Here is a 13,110-nt window from a genome sequence, read left to right on the forward strand (position 1 = left end):
ATGGTGCTGTCAGGATAGGACGTCCTGGAAATATAATTTTCTTTTTTAATAAATTTGCAAAAAAAATCTACATTTGTTTTTTTCAGTCAAGATGGGGTGCAGAGTGTATATTAATGAGAAAAAAAATGAATTTTTTTATTTACCAAATGGCTGCAATGAATAAGAATGAAAAACTTAAAGGGGTCTGAATACTTTCCGTACCCACTATAAATCTGCTTAAAGGGAATCTGTCCCCAGGTTTCTGCGATCTGAGAGCTGCAGGATATAGAGTCAATTACAATGCATCCTATGAAATACATATATAAGTGGGTGACTATGTAATGGATCTCCAGTAAGGTGCATAAATTCTCTCCATTCACTTCAATGGAGATCAGCTGCACAATCTCACCTTGCCACACAAGTAAATGATGCTAGTGTCGGGGTCATAAAACGGTAGCAGGACTCCATTGCTTGTATCCATTTCATGTAGTGCAATAGGCTCATCCATACTTTTCTGCATATATATATATATATAAAGACAAAAATATATGAAATTTTTTTTTTTTTTTTTTTAAACAACCAAAAATCCACATTTAAAGATTTGTTTTCCAAACAATGCACCGTTAATATCAAAACACACTGTTAACCACTTCATAAACACAAAAAAGTGAAACTTATGCAGGTGAACAGCCATTAGTAAATGTTAAGGCTGAGCAGAATCTAGAAGGATAAGTCACATGAGCTAGAACCATGCTCACTTTCCTGCCACTAGGATGCATCACGTAGAACCTCTATGTAGCCTTCTCATGCATAAAACATGGCTGACAACCTACCTCCAAAGACTTTCATTTTGCACTGTGCAAACACTACCTGCCAGTAAAGCATGTTTTAATATTCAACTCTGAGATTTCAGTAACATTGCAGAGCACATCCAAGTACCAGAATTTAGAACACTTTGGGGGGGAGATTTAACAAAACTGGTGCAAAGAAAAAGTGGAGACTGTGCCCGTAGCAATGAATGAACATCAAGCTTTGACATTTCACAAGGTTTCTGGGAAATTAAAGGAGGAATCCAACTGGTTGTTTGCCTCAGTTTTTAGAAATCTCCTTATTTTTGTCTGACTGCAGTTTTATTGAGAGAGAAAATAACCAGCAATTTGTAGTTAACAATAAATCCCAATGTAGTTGGGGAGCTACAATACTGGGATAGAAAATCCAAAGACCCAACAGCTCCATAAGTAACAGGAAACTTGCAAACATAGAATACACAATGGGTTTCTTTTCCAGACTAATATTAATGGCCTAATCTTCAGAGCTCCATCAGAGAATGAAATGTACACTATATATACACGGCAATATTCTGGGATTGCAGTATACAGTATAAGTGATCAAACAATTGCAGTTTCAAGTCCCTCACTCCTTTCACCTCAGACGCCATTTACCATTGTTGTTTCCTCCTTCCAAGAGCCATAATTTTTTTTTATATTTGTCAATATAGCCATATGAGGGCTTATGGCTTATTCTTTGAGGGACGAGTTGTACTTTTGAATGGTACCATTGAATTTACCATATAGTGTACTGTAAAGCATGAAGAATTACAAGTGCGGAGAAATTGCAAAAAAAAAAGTGAAATTCAACAAGTGTTTGTTATATTTACCATATTCAATATATGGTAAATCTGACGCGGCAATATGATTCTCCAGGTCAGTACCAGTACACACATACTAAACATGTATAGTTTGTTTTTTTTTCATTTAATTTGAACGAATGAGAGCTTTTGCCACCATTTTCTAAGACATGTAACGGTTACATTTTTGGGGGTTTGGGGGGCTGGGCAACGGCTTATCTTTTGTGCCCTGAGCTGACATTTTTATGGATACCATTTTGCGTACATTGTTTTGATTGCCTCTTATTGCAATGTTTAGGAGACCAAAAAAACAACTCTGGCGCTTTGATTTTTTTATCATTAAGTCGCATACCGATCCGATTAATTTATTTTTAATTTTGATACATTGGACACTTTCTCAATGCAGCGATGTCAAATGTGTATTTTAATTTTTTTCTATTTTCAATGGAGGAAGTGGTGCAACGTTTCGACCTCACAGCTTGGTCTGTCACGTTTTACTTTAATAGTCCCCTTAGGAGACTTGAAGCTGCAATTGTCTGTGCTACATATAGCAGGGCTTCAGCGCAGCTATATATAGCAGAAATGATAATCTATGAACGCAGGCCACAGGTTGTTATTCACGTAAATATTGTAAAGACAGGCACTGGGGTCTTGGGCAGACCCACGACTGTCATGACAACCTATCGGTGCCCTGTGATTACAATAGGCGCGCCAATGGACTGGTGGCATGAAGCACATACCAACGGCGTGTTAAATCCCACTGTAAGAGATTGACAGTGGGATTTAACAGGTCAACAGCCGCAGGTGGACAACCGCTCTACCGGTGGCTGTTAGGGTACCGTTACATTTAGCGATGCACCAGCGATCCCGACCATGATATGACCCGGTCAGGATCGTTGGTGCATCGCTAAATGGTCGCTAGTGAGCTGCCAAACAGGCAGATCTCAGCAGCGACACAGCAGCGGTCGTTACCTGTCAGACGCGGCGATGATTACGTCTTCCGCCCGCGTCCACGCGTCACTTGTCGGCGCCAGCAGGAAGCCGCCGACGAGAAACAGCCCAGGACATTCTTGCGCGATCAGCGATAACCAGCGGGGGAGCCGGTCGGAGGTAAGTATCACATGTAGTGATATCGCTAGCAATATCGCTGCTGCGTCACAAAATCGGTGACACTTTAGCGATATCGCTGTGTAAAGGGGGCTTTACAAGACACATGACAGATAATTAGATCAGCTGTAATGTACGGGGAAAGATGCGGGCACAGCATCAGAGCCCGCCATCAAAGTCAGGGATACGACATATAACGTGAATATACGTAATATGCCGTGAAGGGGTTAAAGGGACTTAAGAAAAAAAAAAAAAAAGTCGGGGGTGGGGGTTTGGGAGGTTGAAAATTTCTTTGACATGTACATTTAAAAAACAAATTGTAAATTAAAATTATCCCCCCAATTAAGGATAAAGAAAAATTAACACATTTGATTGTTCCATCTGAAAACATCAGATTAAAAACAGACAAACATTGGGGGGGGGGGGGGGGGGGGGGGGAATTGTGGTCTTTTTGGGTCACCTCATGTCCCTAAACAACGCAAACGTTCATGCTGATAGAAAAATAAAAATTGTGGCACTTGGATGAACGCGAGGAATAAAAGGTTTGTATAAATAAAAATTTCATTGGTCCTTAAATGTGGTAATCTAATTGTAGAAATCAGAGTTGCTGAAGGGTGAAATCATGTAATGGAGAAAAAAAAAAAAATTAAAATAGTACATATATACCCCAGACATGAGTGTAACAGCATAATGTGACGAGTGCAAATGGAGTGGAGTATTACAAGATTTAAGCAATGCAATTTACTAAAAGTTCAAAATAGAAGAAAAAAAAAGTCTAAGCATAATATTTTGCCCATCACTGCTGTATTCAAGTAAAAAACTACCTGACTTATCAGTAAATATCTGTCTGTCAGCAATATAGGAAAGCACTGCTGAAACCTATATAACACATACCGGATTCCACAATGCTAATTGGCGCTCACTCATCCGGCTGAACCCAGTTGTGAAAATGCTGCCATCAGCTAAAAAGATTGCCCTCATGGGCCGAGCGCCTTCGTGTGCTTTATCTTTCTCCTAGAAAAGGTGGCCACAAAGACAAAGAAATCACATCATTATCAAAGCAAGAAAAACAGATGTAAAATTCTACAGATGGCGAAATACCATACAGCTCGTCTAAAGTAGTTTCAATTGTCAGAAAACAAAAAGTTGTATCTATATCCATACCTCCTTTTAATTGCAAACAGATCACTGTACATCTATGAGACACCCATTAATCACTAATAAAAAAAAAAGCACCCCAGAGAGGTGCAAAGCTAAGGTGACAGACTACATTGTGGACAGGAAGAGATACATGGTGCAGAAGGACAGGTATTCAAGGCTATGACAGTGACCTCAGGTCAGTTTATACAGACTGACCGGTGGCACATCACAGCCGGCAATCGGTAAACTTTTACTGATAGGCGTTTGAGTACCCATTTATAAGTGATGCACACTGAGCCATCTATATCAGTTCGCTCAGAGCACATAGGCTGCTATAGTTCTCAGCAGTCCGAGTCCTGTTTACACAGAATGACCAACAAAGAGCAATGATCTTTTAGGCTACATAAAAGCTAAATTAGTCTTGGTGCCAGGAGAGACTGGGGGACACTACCCTTCTTTAGGCTGTCGAACCTCACACAGAACTCACACAGCACAGGGTGTCATTTTGAATAGGGTCTTTGGGCAAACATTAATACATATATAAAACTAAGGACACCAAAACTGGTCAGATTTCTCCCACGGCTACCACTCCCTCTGAGTACATACCGCTACCAATTCCATTTTACGTGGGTCAATAACACGCAGCTTCTTGTCCTTTGAGGTCGTGCAAATGAGGCTGCCGTTTCGGTTCCAGCTGGCACTGTAGATCATGTCGTAGTGCATATCTTCTAGAGAGGAGAGTGCCTCCCCAGTCCCAACATTCCATATAATAATGACATTGTCACAACCTGTTAACAAAATGACGATCCCTTTTCAGGTCTCAGAGCATGGATTCACTATTCATCATATTCAACCTCGCTCACACAAAAATTAGAAAAAAAAAAAAAAAAAAATCTCATGTTGGGAGACTTCCACATTTTCTTTTGTAAAATGTTAGGATAATCTACCACTAGGAGGCACTGTGTCATAGTATATTGTGTTTTCAATGCCACCAAAAACAGCAATTGAGGGCAGCACTAGTGTGCTCAGAACTCTATGAAACTGACAAAATGCAAGCTTTACCACTGCTGCATCTAAGCAGTGTTCCTGGAAACGAGTTTACAAAAAAAAAAAAAACACACAGAAGAACGGCTCTGAGCTTAAAAAGTCAAAATAGAATGTACCCAACATAGAAAAAAAAAAGTTTGTACAAAGGAATAGGCTTTAGTGATCAGGTGACAAATGAACATGATTTCATTGCTTTGACGTCCACCTTGGACCACTACAGTGTATAGATGGATTATATCCCAGACATAGTATAACTGGACTAAATAAAAATAAAATACATTTAATGTGGAAAAACCCTTTGAAAAAGGACCACTGCTCTTCACAATATGGCTAATGTGTGCAGCACAGTGTAGCCATTTACAGACAAAGTAGAGTGGTGTATGTTGTAGGTTCAGTGGCCACAGATTGTCTTAGTATGCTAATCAGTAGGCAGGGAATCACAAATTTCTCTACGTTCATAAATGGAGCCGATGTCAAACATACCTGCACTGAGCAGCACGTTTCGGGCTGTCGGATGCCATGTCACAATGCCTACCCGCTTGGAATGTCCTTCCAACACTACCACAGGATCAGTTAGCGGAATGGTGAGGCCACTGTCTGGGATCTGCCATACCTAAGTGACAATAGGGACAACTTTACATTTGGTTGAAATTCTTTAAATGAGGTTTCTGATTTCAATAGAATTCAACTTAAAAAGTATTTGTAGTGCTTCATTAATAAGCTAAATTTGTTTTAATATACCATACTTATCGGGCTATAAGATGCACATTTTCCCCCCAAAAAATGTGGGCGGAAAATGGGGGCTGCGCTTGTCCGAATGCAGGCTTACCGGGGGGGGGGGGGTGTAGCAGCGGAATCGGCGGCGGCAGAGGTGTGGCGATGCTGAGGCTCGGTGTCGGCGGTGCAGAGTGCACCTGAGCAGGATCCCTTCCTCAGGATGCCGGCAGCAGAAATGTGGCGAGCAGAGCGCATCACCGATTTCTCTGTGGCCAACTTTCTGAAGCCGCCAGCAAAAAAAAAAAAGAAAAGGCCGCCAGAGGCCGCGTGTGCGCAGATTGAGATCTCGACAGCCATTTTCCTAAAGCTGAGGGCCGCCAAGATCTCAATCTGCGCCCATGCGGCCTCAGGAAGATGGCCAACGAGAAACCAGCTCTGCTCACCGTGGACACCGGGCCGCAGTGTCGCCACACTTTTGCCGCCGGCATCCTGAGGAAGGGACCTTGTTCCATGATCTGCCTCACCGCCGACACCGGACCTGAAGCATCACATCCCGTGACTGCAGCACTGCCCCACTCCTGCCTGATGAAGGGACCATGCCTCCTGTGACTCCGCTCTACCACTGCCGGCCCTCAGGTAAGATAACTTAAATTCGGACAATAATACGGACCCCCATCTTATAAAAATTATTTTTTCTGCTATTTTCCACCCCAAAATTTGGGGTGCATCTTATAGTTCGAAAAATACGGTACTCAAGGATCGCCATCTTACCCGGTTTTCCACTGTTTCGGTCCCTTTCTCACTCAACTTCATTCCGACTCCCCGATTCGCACTGGGGTCTATGTAAATGTTGCTTTTACAACGCAAGTCTATGGGGCATCAGAACGAGACTGGGCTTACACTGCAAAAGCGACTTACGGTTCACAGACCACATGTGATCTGGCAAGTTGCAACAGAAGTCACATTAAGTGAGAAAAGGACCGTGAAAGCCGGGGAAGGCTGCGATTGCTGAGTATATTAACACAATAAAATCATTGGGAGTGCTTCAACCCCTTCCTGCCGGGCCAATTTCCAGTTTTAACCCTCCGTCAGGAACAATGGATCTGACAGGCGCAGCTCTTCTACTTTCATTTCTCCCTTCTCACCAGATTATCAGGAAACCCCCTCCCTCTAGATAGTCTCCTGGCTCTAGCTGCTGTGTGAAACCTGATACCACAGTTGGTCTGCAGAGCTTCAGGAAGGAAGATATAGCTGTGCTGGCTTCTCAGGCTCATTGGTCCCGAACACATCACACTTTATAAGGTTGGTATGTTATGTTTTTAGTCATTACTATTGTTTATTTAGCTTGTTTTATGAATGGATAGAGAAAGGTTTGTGGATATTTCATATACATAAGGCAGATTTTCTTACAAATGAAAGTGTACTTCTCAGGAGTTTTGAAATTTGTGTATATCAAAGTTATTACTTTTATGTTGAGTAAATGGGTTTTGTTTTGCACCTGATAATGTGTAGTCTCTTATTACATCCCTATGAAGGTCTCTGATCACTTTTAGATCACTGAAATTGAGAAAATTAGATATTCTAGGCATTTTCCTAGCCTGCGCTTGACAGGCACATTGTTCCATTACGAGTTAGTGCGAATATTGTTCCTGACAGAGGGTTAACAATTAGTGATGTCAGGTGAAGAGGTGTATAGTTGGGTGTCATCATCGTAGAGATGATTCTGGAAACCAAATCATCCGATTGCTTGTACCATATACAGCAATACCATAGGACTACTGTATTTAGCAAAATACACAGTCTCATGATGAACACCAGCCAGAAGCTGCCATTCACAGGAGTACCGCCGTCATAACAGGCACAGGGATCAGATCCCCGGCAGTCAGGACCATTCATCAGAATGCATCACGTGGTTACATATCGACTTGTGGAATGATGCAGCCCCTGCCGATATGCTGTTAATACCGCTGTCAGATTGATAGGAGCATTTAAAAAGGATAACAGCCATGGGTGAAGCTCCACATGCAGCTGATGACTGAATATCACAGCTATCATTAGCCGGGAAAGATTCGGGCTCAAAACCTGAGCCCACATAAAAGTCAGGGGAGCTAACATAACGCAGCTGCATATCATGACAGAAGGTGTGAAAATCAAATTTGTCAGCTAACTGATTTCCTGTGAAGGTTTTTTCTGTTGATAAAAATGTGGCATCTGTCAGTTTTAACAGATCAAGTGTGACAATTTTGAGTACAGAACCTAAAAGTTGAAGGTCAAGTACAAAAAAAAAAAAAAAGTCAAAATGGGGTTATCCTAGAAGTAGTAGCCCTCTTGATCTAAAAGGTTTGGTCCTGATAAAATAAGAAAGCCTAAAAGCCTATACTCACCTCCCATGCTAGGGTCAGAACTTGTGGTTGCGGAGTTTGAATGCTGCCGCTAGGGAAGATGAGTATAGGGTTTTTATTTTATCGTTTTATCGGGGCAAAACAATTAGATCAAGAAGGGATTGTTCTAGTAGTGGACAACCTCTTCAGGCTACGTTCCCACAATCAGAAAGCAGCGCTTTGGACGTAGCGCATCTTTGCTGCGTCCAAAATGCTGCATTCTAATCACACAGGTAAAGCCTGTGTTTACTGAACGATGCAAATTTACGACATTCAATACATTCTATAGTGGAAAAGTTTGTTGCGGAGACTGGCACAGGTACACTACTGTGCAAATATTTTAGGCTGGTATAGATAATGCTACAAAGAATGCTTTAAAAAAAAAAAAAAAAAAAAAAATATAGGAGTGTTATTTGAATTTCGTTTGTTAATTTACTAATTGTTAAAAGATAAAAATGACATCCATATTTGGCGTGACCACCCTTTGCCTTCAAAATAACAAATACTTTAAGCCAGGGGTGGGGAACCTCAGGCCCCCGAGCCATTTACGGCCCTCGATGACCATCAGGCCCCCAGGCAGATTCTCAGGGACTGCCGTGTTTGGGCAGGGAGTTGTATTTTGATGGACACCAACTCATTAATTTCTTCTTGCTCTATTAGCACACACACGCAGTGTTCGCTAGTGAAGACTGAAGCGCATGCAATGAAAGATTAAGTCCTGGCACCAGTGCCAGAGTCAGGATGTACTTTGTGGGTGGAGTTTGTACGGCCCCCGAAGGATGTAATAAATATCCAAATGGCCCTTGGAAAAAAACAGATTCCCCACCCCTGCTTTAGGCATACTTGCACAAAGTCCAAGTTGATAGGATTGTAGTCAGGCATCAGAGTAACCAATCATCAAGTCTGTAAGATTACATGGAGACCAAAAGATATGTGGAAACCTACATCCACAGAATATCTGTGGCTAGTTCTTCAAGATTTTAGAAACACCTTCCCTGCTAAGTACCTTTAAAAAACAATGTGCAAGTGTACCTAATATTGATATAGGTTTGAAGGCAAAGGGTGATAACAGCCTTGTTAATTGATGAACAATAAAAACTCGGGCCGTAGAAAGGAACCGTCGTTCCCTTCACTCCGTTAAATAAAAAAATTTACAGAAAATTCAAAAATAAAATAAAAACGGTGGGGTCTGAAGCCAGACCCAAGTGCCTCCTGCAGACAATAAGCAAGAACTGGAGAATTCCCAGGCAGCGAGAGGGTGTATACTGCAGAGGATGAGTTAACTTTTTTCTGTGTTTACTTAGTGTCCTCCTAGTGGCAAGCAGCATAACACCCACTGTCTGTGTCCCCCAATGAGGCATAGGAGAAAAGGATTAACCTGATCGCTAAACGACGTTGCAAGAAAAAAAAAATTCAAAAACGCCAGAATTACGTTTTTTGGGTCGCCTCGATATCGCGTTAAAATGCAACAACAAAAGAACGTATCTGCACAAAAGTGGTGTCATTAAAAACGGCAGCTCGGTGCGCAAAAAAATAAGCCCACACCCAACCCGAGATCACGAAAAATGGAGACGCTTTGGGTATCGGAAAATGGTGCAAATTTATTTATTTTTTTAGACAACGTTTTGAATTTTTTTTCACTACTTAGATAAAAATGAACCTAGACATGCTTGGTGTCTATGAACTTGTAATGACCTGGAGAATCATAAATGGCAGGTCAGTTTTAGCATTTAGTGAACATGGCGGAAAAAAAAACGAAACAAGTGTGGGATTGCACTTTTTTTTTGCTATTTCACCGCACTTGGATTTATTTCCCCCTTTTTGGGGACCAATGGTGCTGTTCAAAAGTAAAACTCGCCCCGCAAAAAACAACCCCTCACACAGTCATATTGACTGAAAAAAAAAAAAAAGAAAAAAAAAAATTGTGGCTCTGGAAAAACAAACGCAAAAGGGTGCAAAGGGGTTAAAGTATTCTTAGTAGCAATTTTTCCCATACTCTACCCAAAACTTTTGCACAGTACTGTATACTGAATATTCGTATTAAACAAAAACAAAAAGACACAACATTTACGTTTAGTACCAAAATATTGAGCCGCTAATTCCAAAATGTTTACTTGAATTCATTAATTTAAGATAGAGGTAAATGACAACATATGTTCAGTATTTACCATGACTGTGCAATCTTCAGAGCCACTTGCAATAACATTGTCATTATGAGGACACCAGTCAATGTCCAGCACTGGTCCTGTGTGACCGCACACTGTAGGGTACGATTTGTCAATTCTTCCACTCTAGAAAAAAAAGGAAACATATGGTAGACCACGATAAGACTGTTACACTTAAAAGGTCACTTAAAAGAAAATTTTAAAAGAGGAAAACACATTACTAGGAGTGAGTGAATGGCTACTCACTAACTAGCTGGTAACCAGAGTCTGTATTTGCATTGAAACACAATAGCTGTTGATTACAACAAGTACACACTACCACAGTTTACTGGAGCTGTAGATCAGCTAAAAATAATAAAAGACAATAGTTTATCCTAAAAACTTAGCACAAGGTGCACTTCTAAGACCAGCAAGCTGAAGCACTCAGTAAGATTTTGCTTAAATGGAATGACCAGTGGTACCATAAGGCTGCTGATAGGTAACCCTTTACTGATCAGCAGTTGTTTGAATGCCAGTTTACACAAGCAGACCAAAGTAAAAAATGTGAACTGTGTGACCTATGCTAAAAGTCGATGAGTGTACAGGATTTGCCATGGGTATTGGCAGGGAGTTCAACTTACACAGGGCGATGCACCACTGAGAATAATGATCTTACTGCACAAAAGATCATTTCACCCGATGATCGAGTGTTTCACTGATTTATAGGGTGATGGCCACTGTTTACATGGCAAAATAATTATGAAACAAGTGTTTTTGACAAGGCTTGTGTATGATTACCTTGCAAAGTAAATGGAATTGTTGCCGATTATTGGCCTGTCAAAATGGACAGTTTTAGTTTTCCCATTAGTGTGGATCATTGCATCAATTTTAATGACCAGATTCTAAATATCTATCCTTATCAGACATTATACAGATAGAAGTAAAGACTGGGAAGGTCAAATGCTGAAAGGTCACTAAATGACAGCAAGTCATTGCTGCCATCATGTTATGTGCAGTCAACAGTGCAGCAGGCAGAAGCATTCTCCAACATGAACAACAGCTGGGTAAACCATAGACTTTATTAACGTTTGGAGAGCAGTCCAGTCTGGAAGTGTGCTGTCAAATTTTCCCATGGTTTTACCAGATAGCACTAGCTACTCCATGTTTTTTTTTACTTAATCTCAATTATTGCCATATGGATGAAAAAGGCCTCAGACAAGAAATTTTACAAAATGCTGGATACAGTTGTGCCCATCTCTCTGCTCAACTCCACAAAGAGCACAGCACTTGCAAGAGATGAGAATACTGGTTTTCAGTCATGAATGTACTATTCTTCTGGGAGTGACGCCATCCCATTTCATCCTTTAGATTATCCATGCATAATTACCAGCAGAAGACTATAAATAAAATATAAAAGAGGGAAGTCGAGTAAACAACTTCTTGGACGACGGGTCCATTGAGAGTTCAACCTACAACTGAACATGTTGATCCAGAGGAAGGTAAAAACCTCATGCGGTAGATGCTCATATTAAAAAGGGAATTAGTCAGGTCCCTCATGCCCTCCAATCCAGCAGCATTCAGCTAGGTGTGATTAAACTCCCACCCTAACCAGCATTGAGTAATGTTGAGTATGTTCAGAATTCAGTTACATCAATGTTTTAAAAAAGAATTTGTAACCTCCCATTTTCCTATGCTAGTGAGGGCTTTGACTAGATGGAGCATTAGTTCTCCAGACTAGTCGGCCCCCTTTCCATGTTAATACGCCCACAGTGATGTCATAATTTGCATGAGCAGCATCATCAACAGCTCATGCAAATCTGAGCATGCTAACTGCTCGTTCCGGCTGCAACATTGCATCTGACGCCAGGTACACTGCACATGACCGGAAGCCATCTTCTGAACTTCTGGACATGCGCAGTGCTCGTCTCTGAAGCCAGGAAGCGTACTCTCTGCTTCAGAAACGCAGTCGAAATAAGCTGTGCGCTTACACGCAGACTTGTAGTAGCTGGAGATGGCGCCACTTCGTGCAAATTATGTCATTGCGCAGGTGCATGAAAACATGAAGAGGGCTGAATAGTCTGGGGAACTCCCCATTAAAGGGAATCTGTCACCCCATTTTTGGCCTATAAGATGCGGCCACAGCCATCAGGGGATTATCTACAGCATTCTGTAATGCTGTAGATAAGCCCCCATGTAACCTGAAAGATAAGAAAAACAAGTTAGATTATACTCACTGGGGGGGGGGGGGGTCGGTGCGGTCGGTGTCACGGTCCAGCGCCTCCCATCTTCATACGATGACATCCCCCTTCTTACTTCTGCGGCTCCTGAGCAGGCGTACTTCTCTGTCCTGTTGAGGGCAGGGTAAAGTACTGCAGTGCACCGGGAAGGTTAGAGGTCTGGCACCTGCGCGCTGCAGTTCTTTACTCTGCCCTAAACAGGACAGAGCAGAGAAAGTACGCCTGCTCAGGAGCCGCAGAAGTAAGAAGGAGGGTGTAATCTCTAGAAGACGGGAGGCGCCGGACCAGACCGCGAAACCCATCGGACCGGACCCGGGGGTGAGTATAATCTAAGGCTGGTTTCACATTTGCGTTTTTTTTTCGCGGTATTTTAGCGCTAAATAGCGCATGCGTTTTTTTTTTCCTATACTTTGCATGGGATGCGCTTATGTGCGCATACACATGCGTTTGTACGCGTTTTACCGCGCATGCGTTTTTTTTGCGGTATGCGCTCGGGCGCACAAAATGCAACCTGTTGCATTTTTTGGTGCGTCCGACTTGCCTCAAAAAAACGCATGCGCGCGCAATGCGTTTTTTTTACAGCAAGACACCCATTATAGTCTATGGGTGCGCATATGTGCGCATTGGCATGCTTATGTATGCTTTTTTTGCAAATGCGTTTTTTTTTTGTTAACCATGGAATTTAGGGGTTTGGGTTAGAGTTAGGGTTAGTTAAGGGGGTTTAGGGTTAG

The 13,110-nt window shown here is 41.8% G+C and overlaps 1 protein-coding gene across 2 annotated transcripts in view; it reads right to left on the minus strand.

Moving 5' to 3' along the window:
- The window catches only part of CORO1C (coronin 1C), a 103,972-nt gene that overhangs the window by 26,677 nt on the left and 64,185 nt on the right, over window positions 1-13,110 (minus strand). For both annotated transcript variants that reach the window (XM_073582586.1, XM_073582587.1), the window contains exons 3-7: window positions 10,167-10,289; window positions 5,384-5,513; window positions 4,460-4,641; window positions 3,608-3,727; window positions 389-493 (exon numbers count right to left, since the gene is read on the minus strand). In XM_073582586.1, the coding sequence (XP_073438687.1) occupies window positions 389-493; window positions 3,608-3,727; window positions 4,460-4,641; window positions 5,384-5,513; window positions 10,167-10,289 (660 nt within the window). The remainder of the gene's footprint in view (window positions 1-388; window positions 494-3,607; window positions 3,728-4,459; window positions 4,642-5,383; window positions 5,514-10,166; window positions 10,290-13,110) is intronic.

This window comes from Dendrobates tinctorius, unplaced genomic scaffold, assembly GCF_039654945.1.
Source record: "Dendrobates tinctorius isolate UK_male_01 unplaced genomic scaffold, ASM3965494v1 ptg000073l, whole genome shotgun sequence".
Lineage (NCBI taxonomy): Eukaryota > Metazoa > Chordata > Amphibia > Anura > Dendrobatidae > Dendrobates > Dendrobates tinctorius.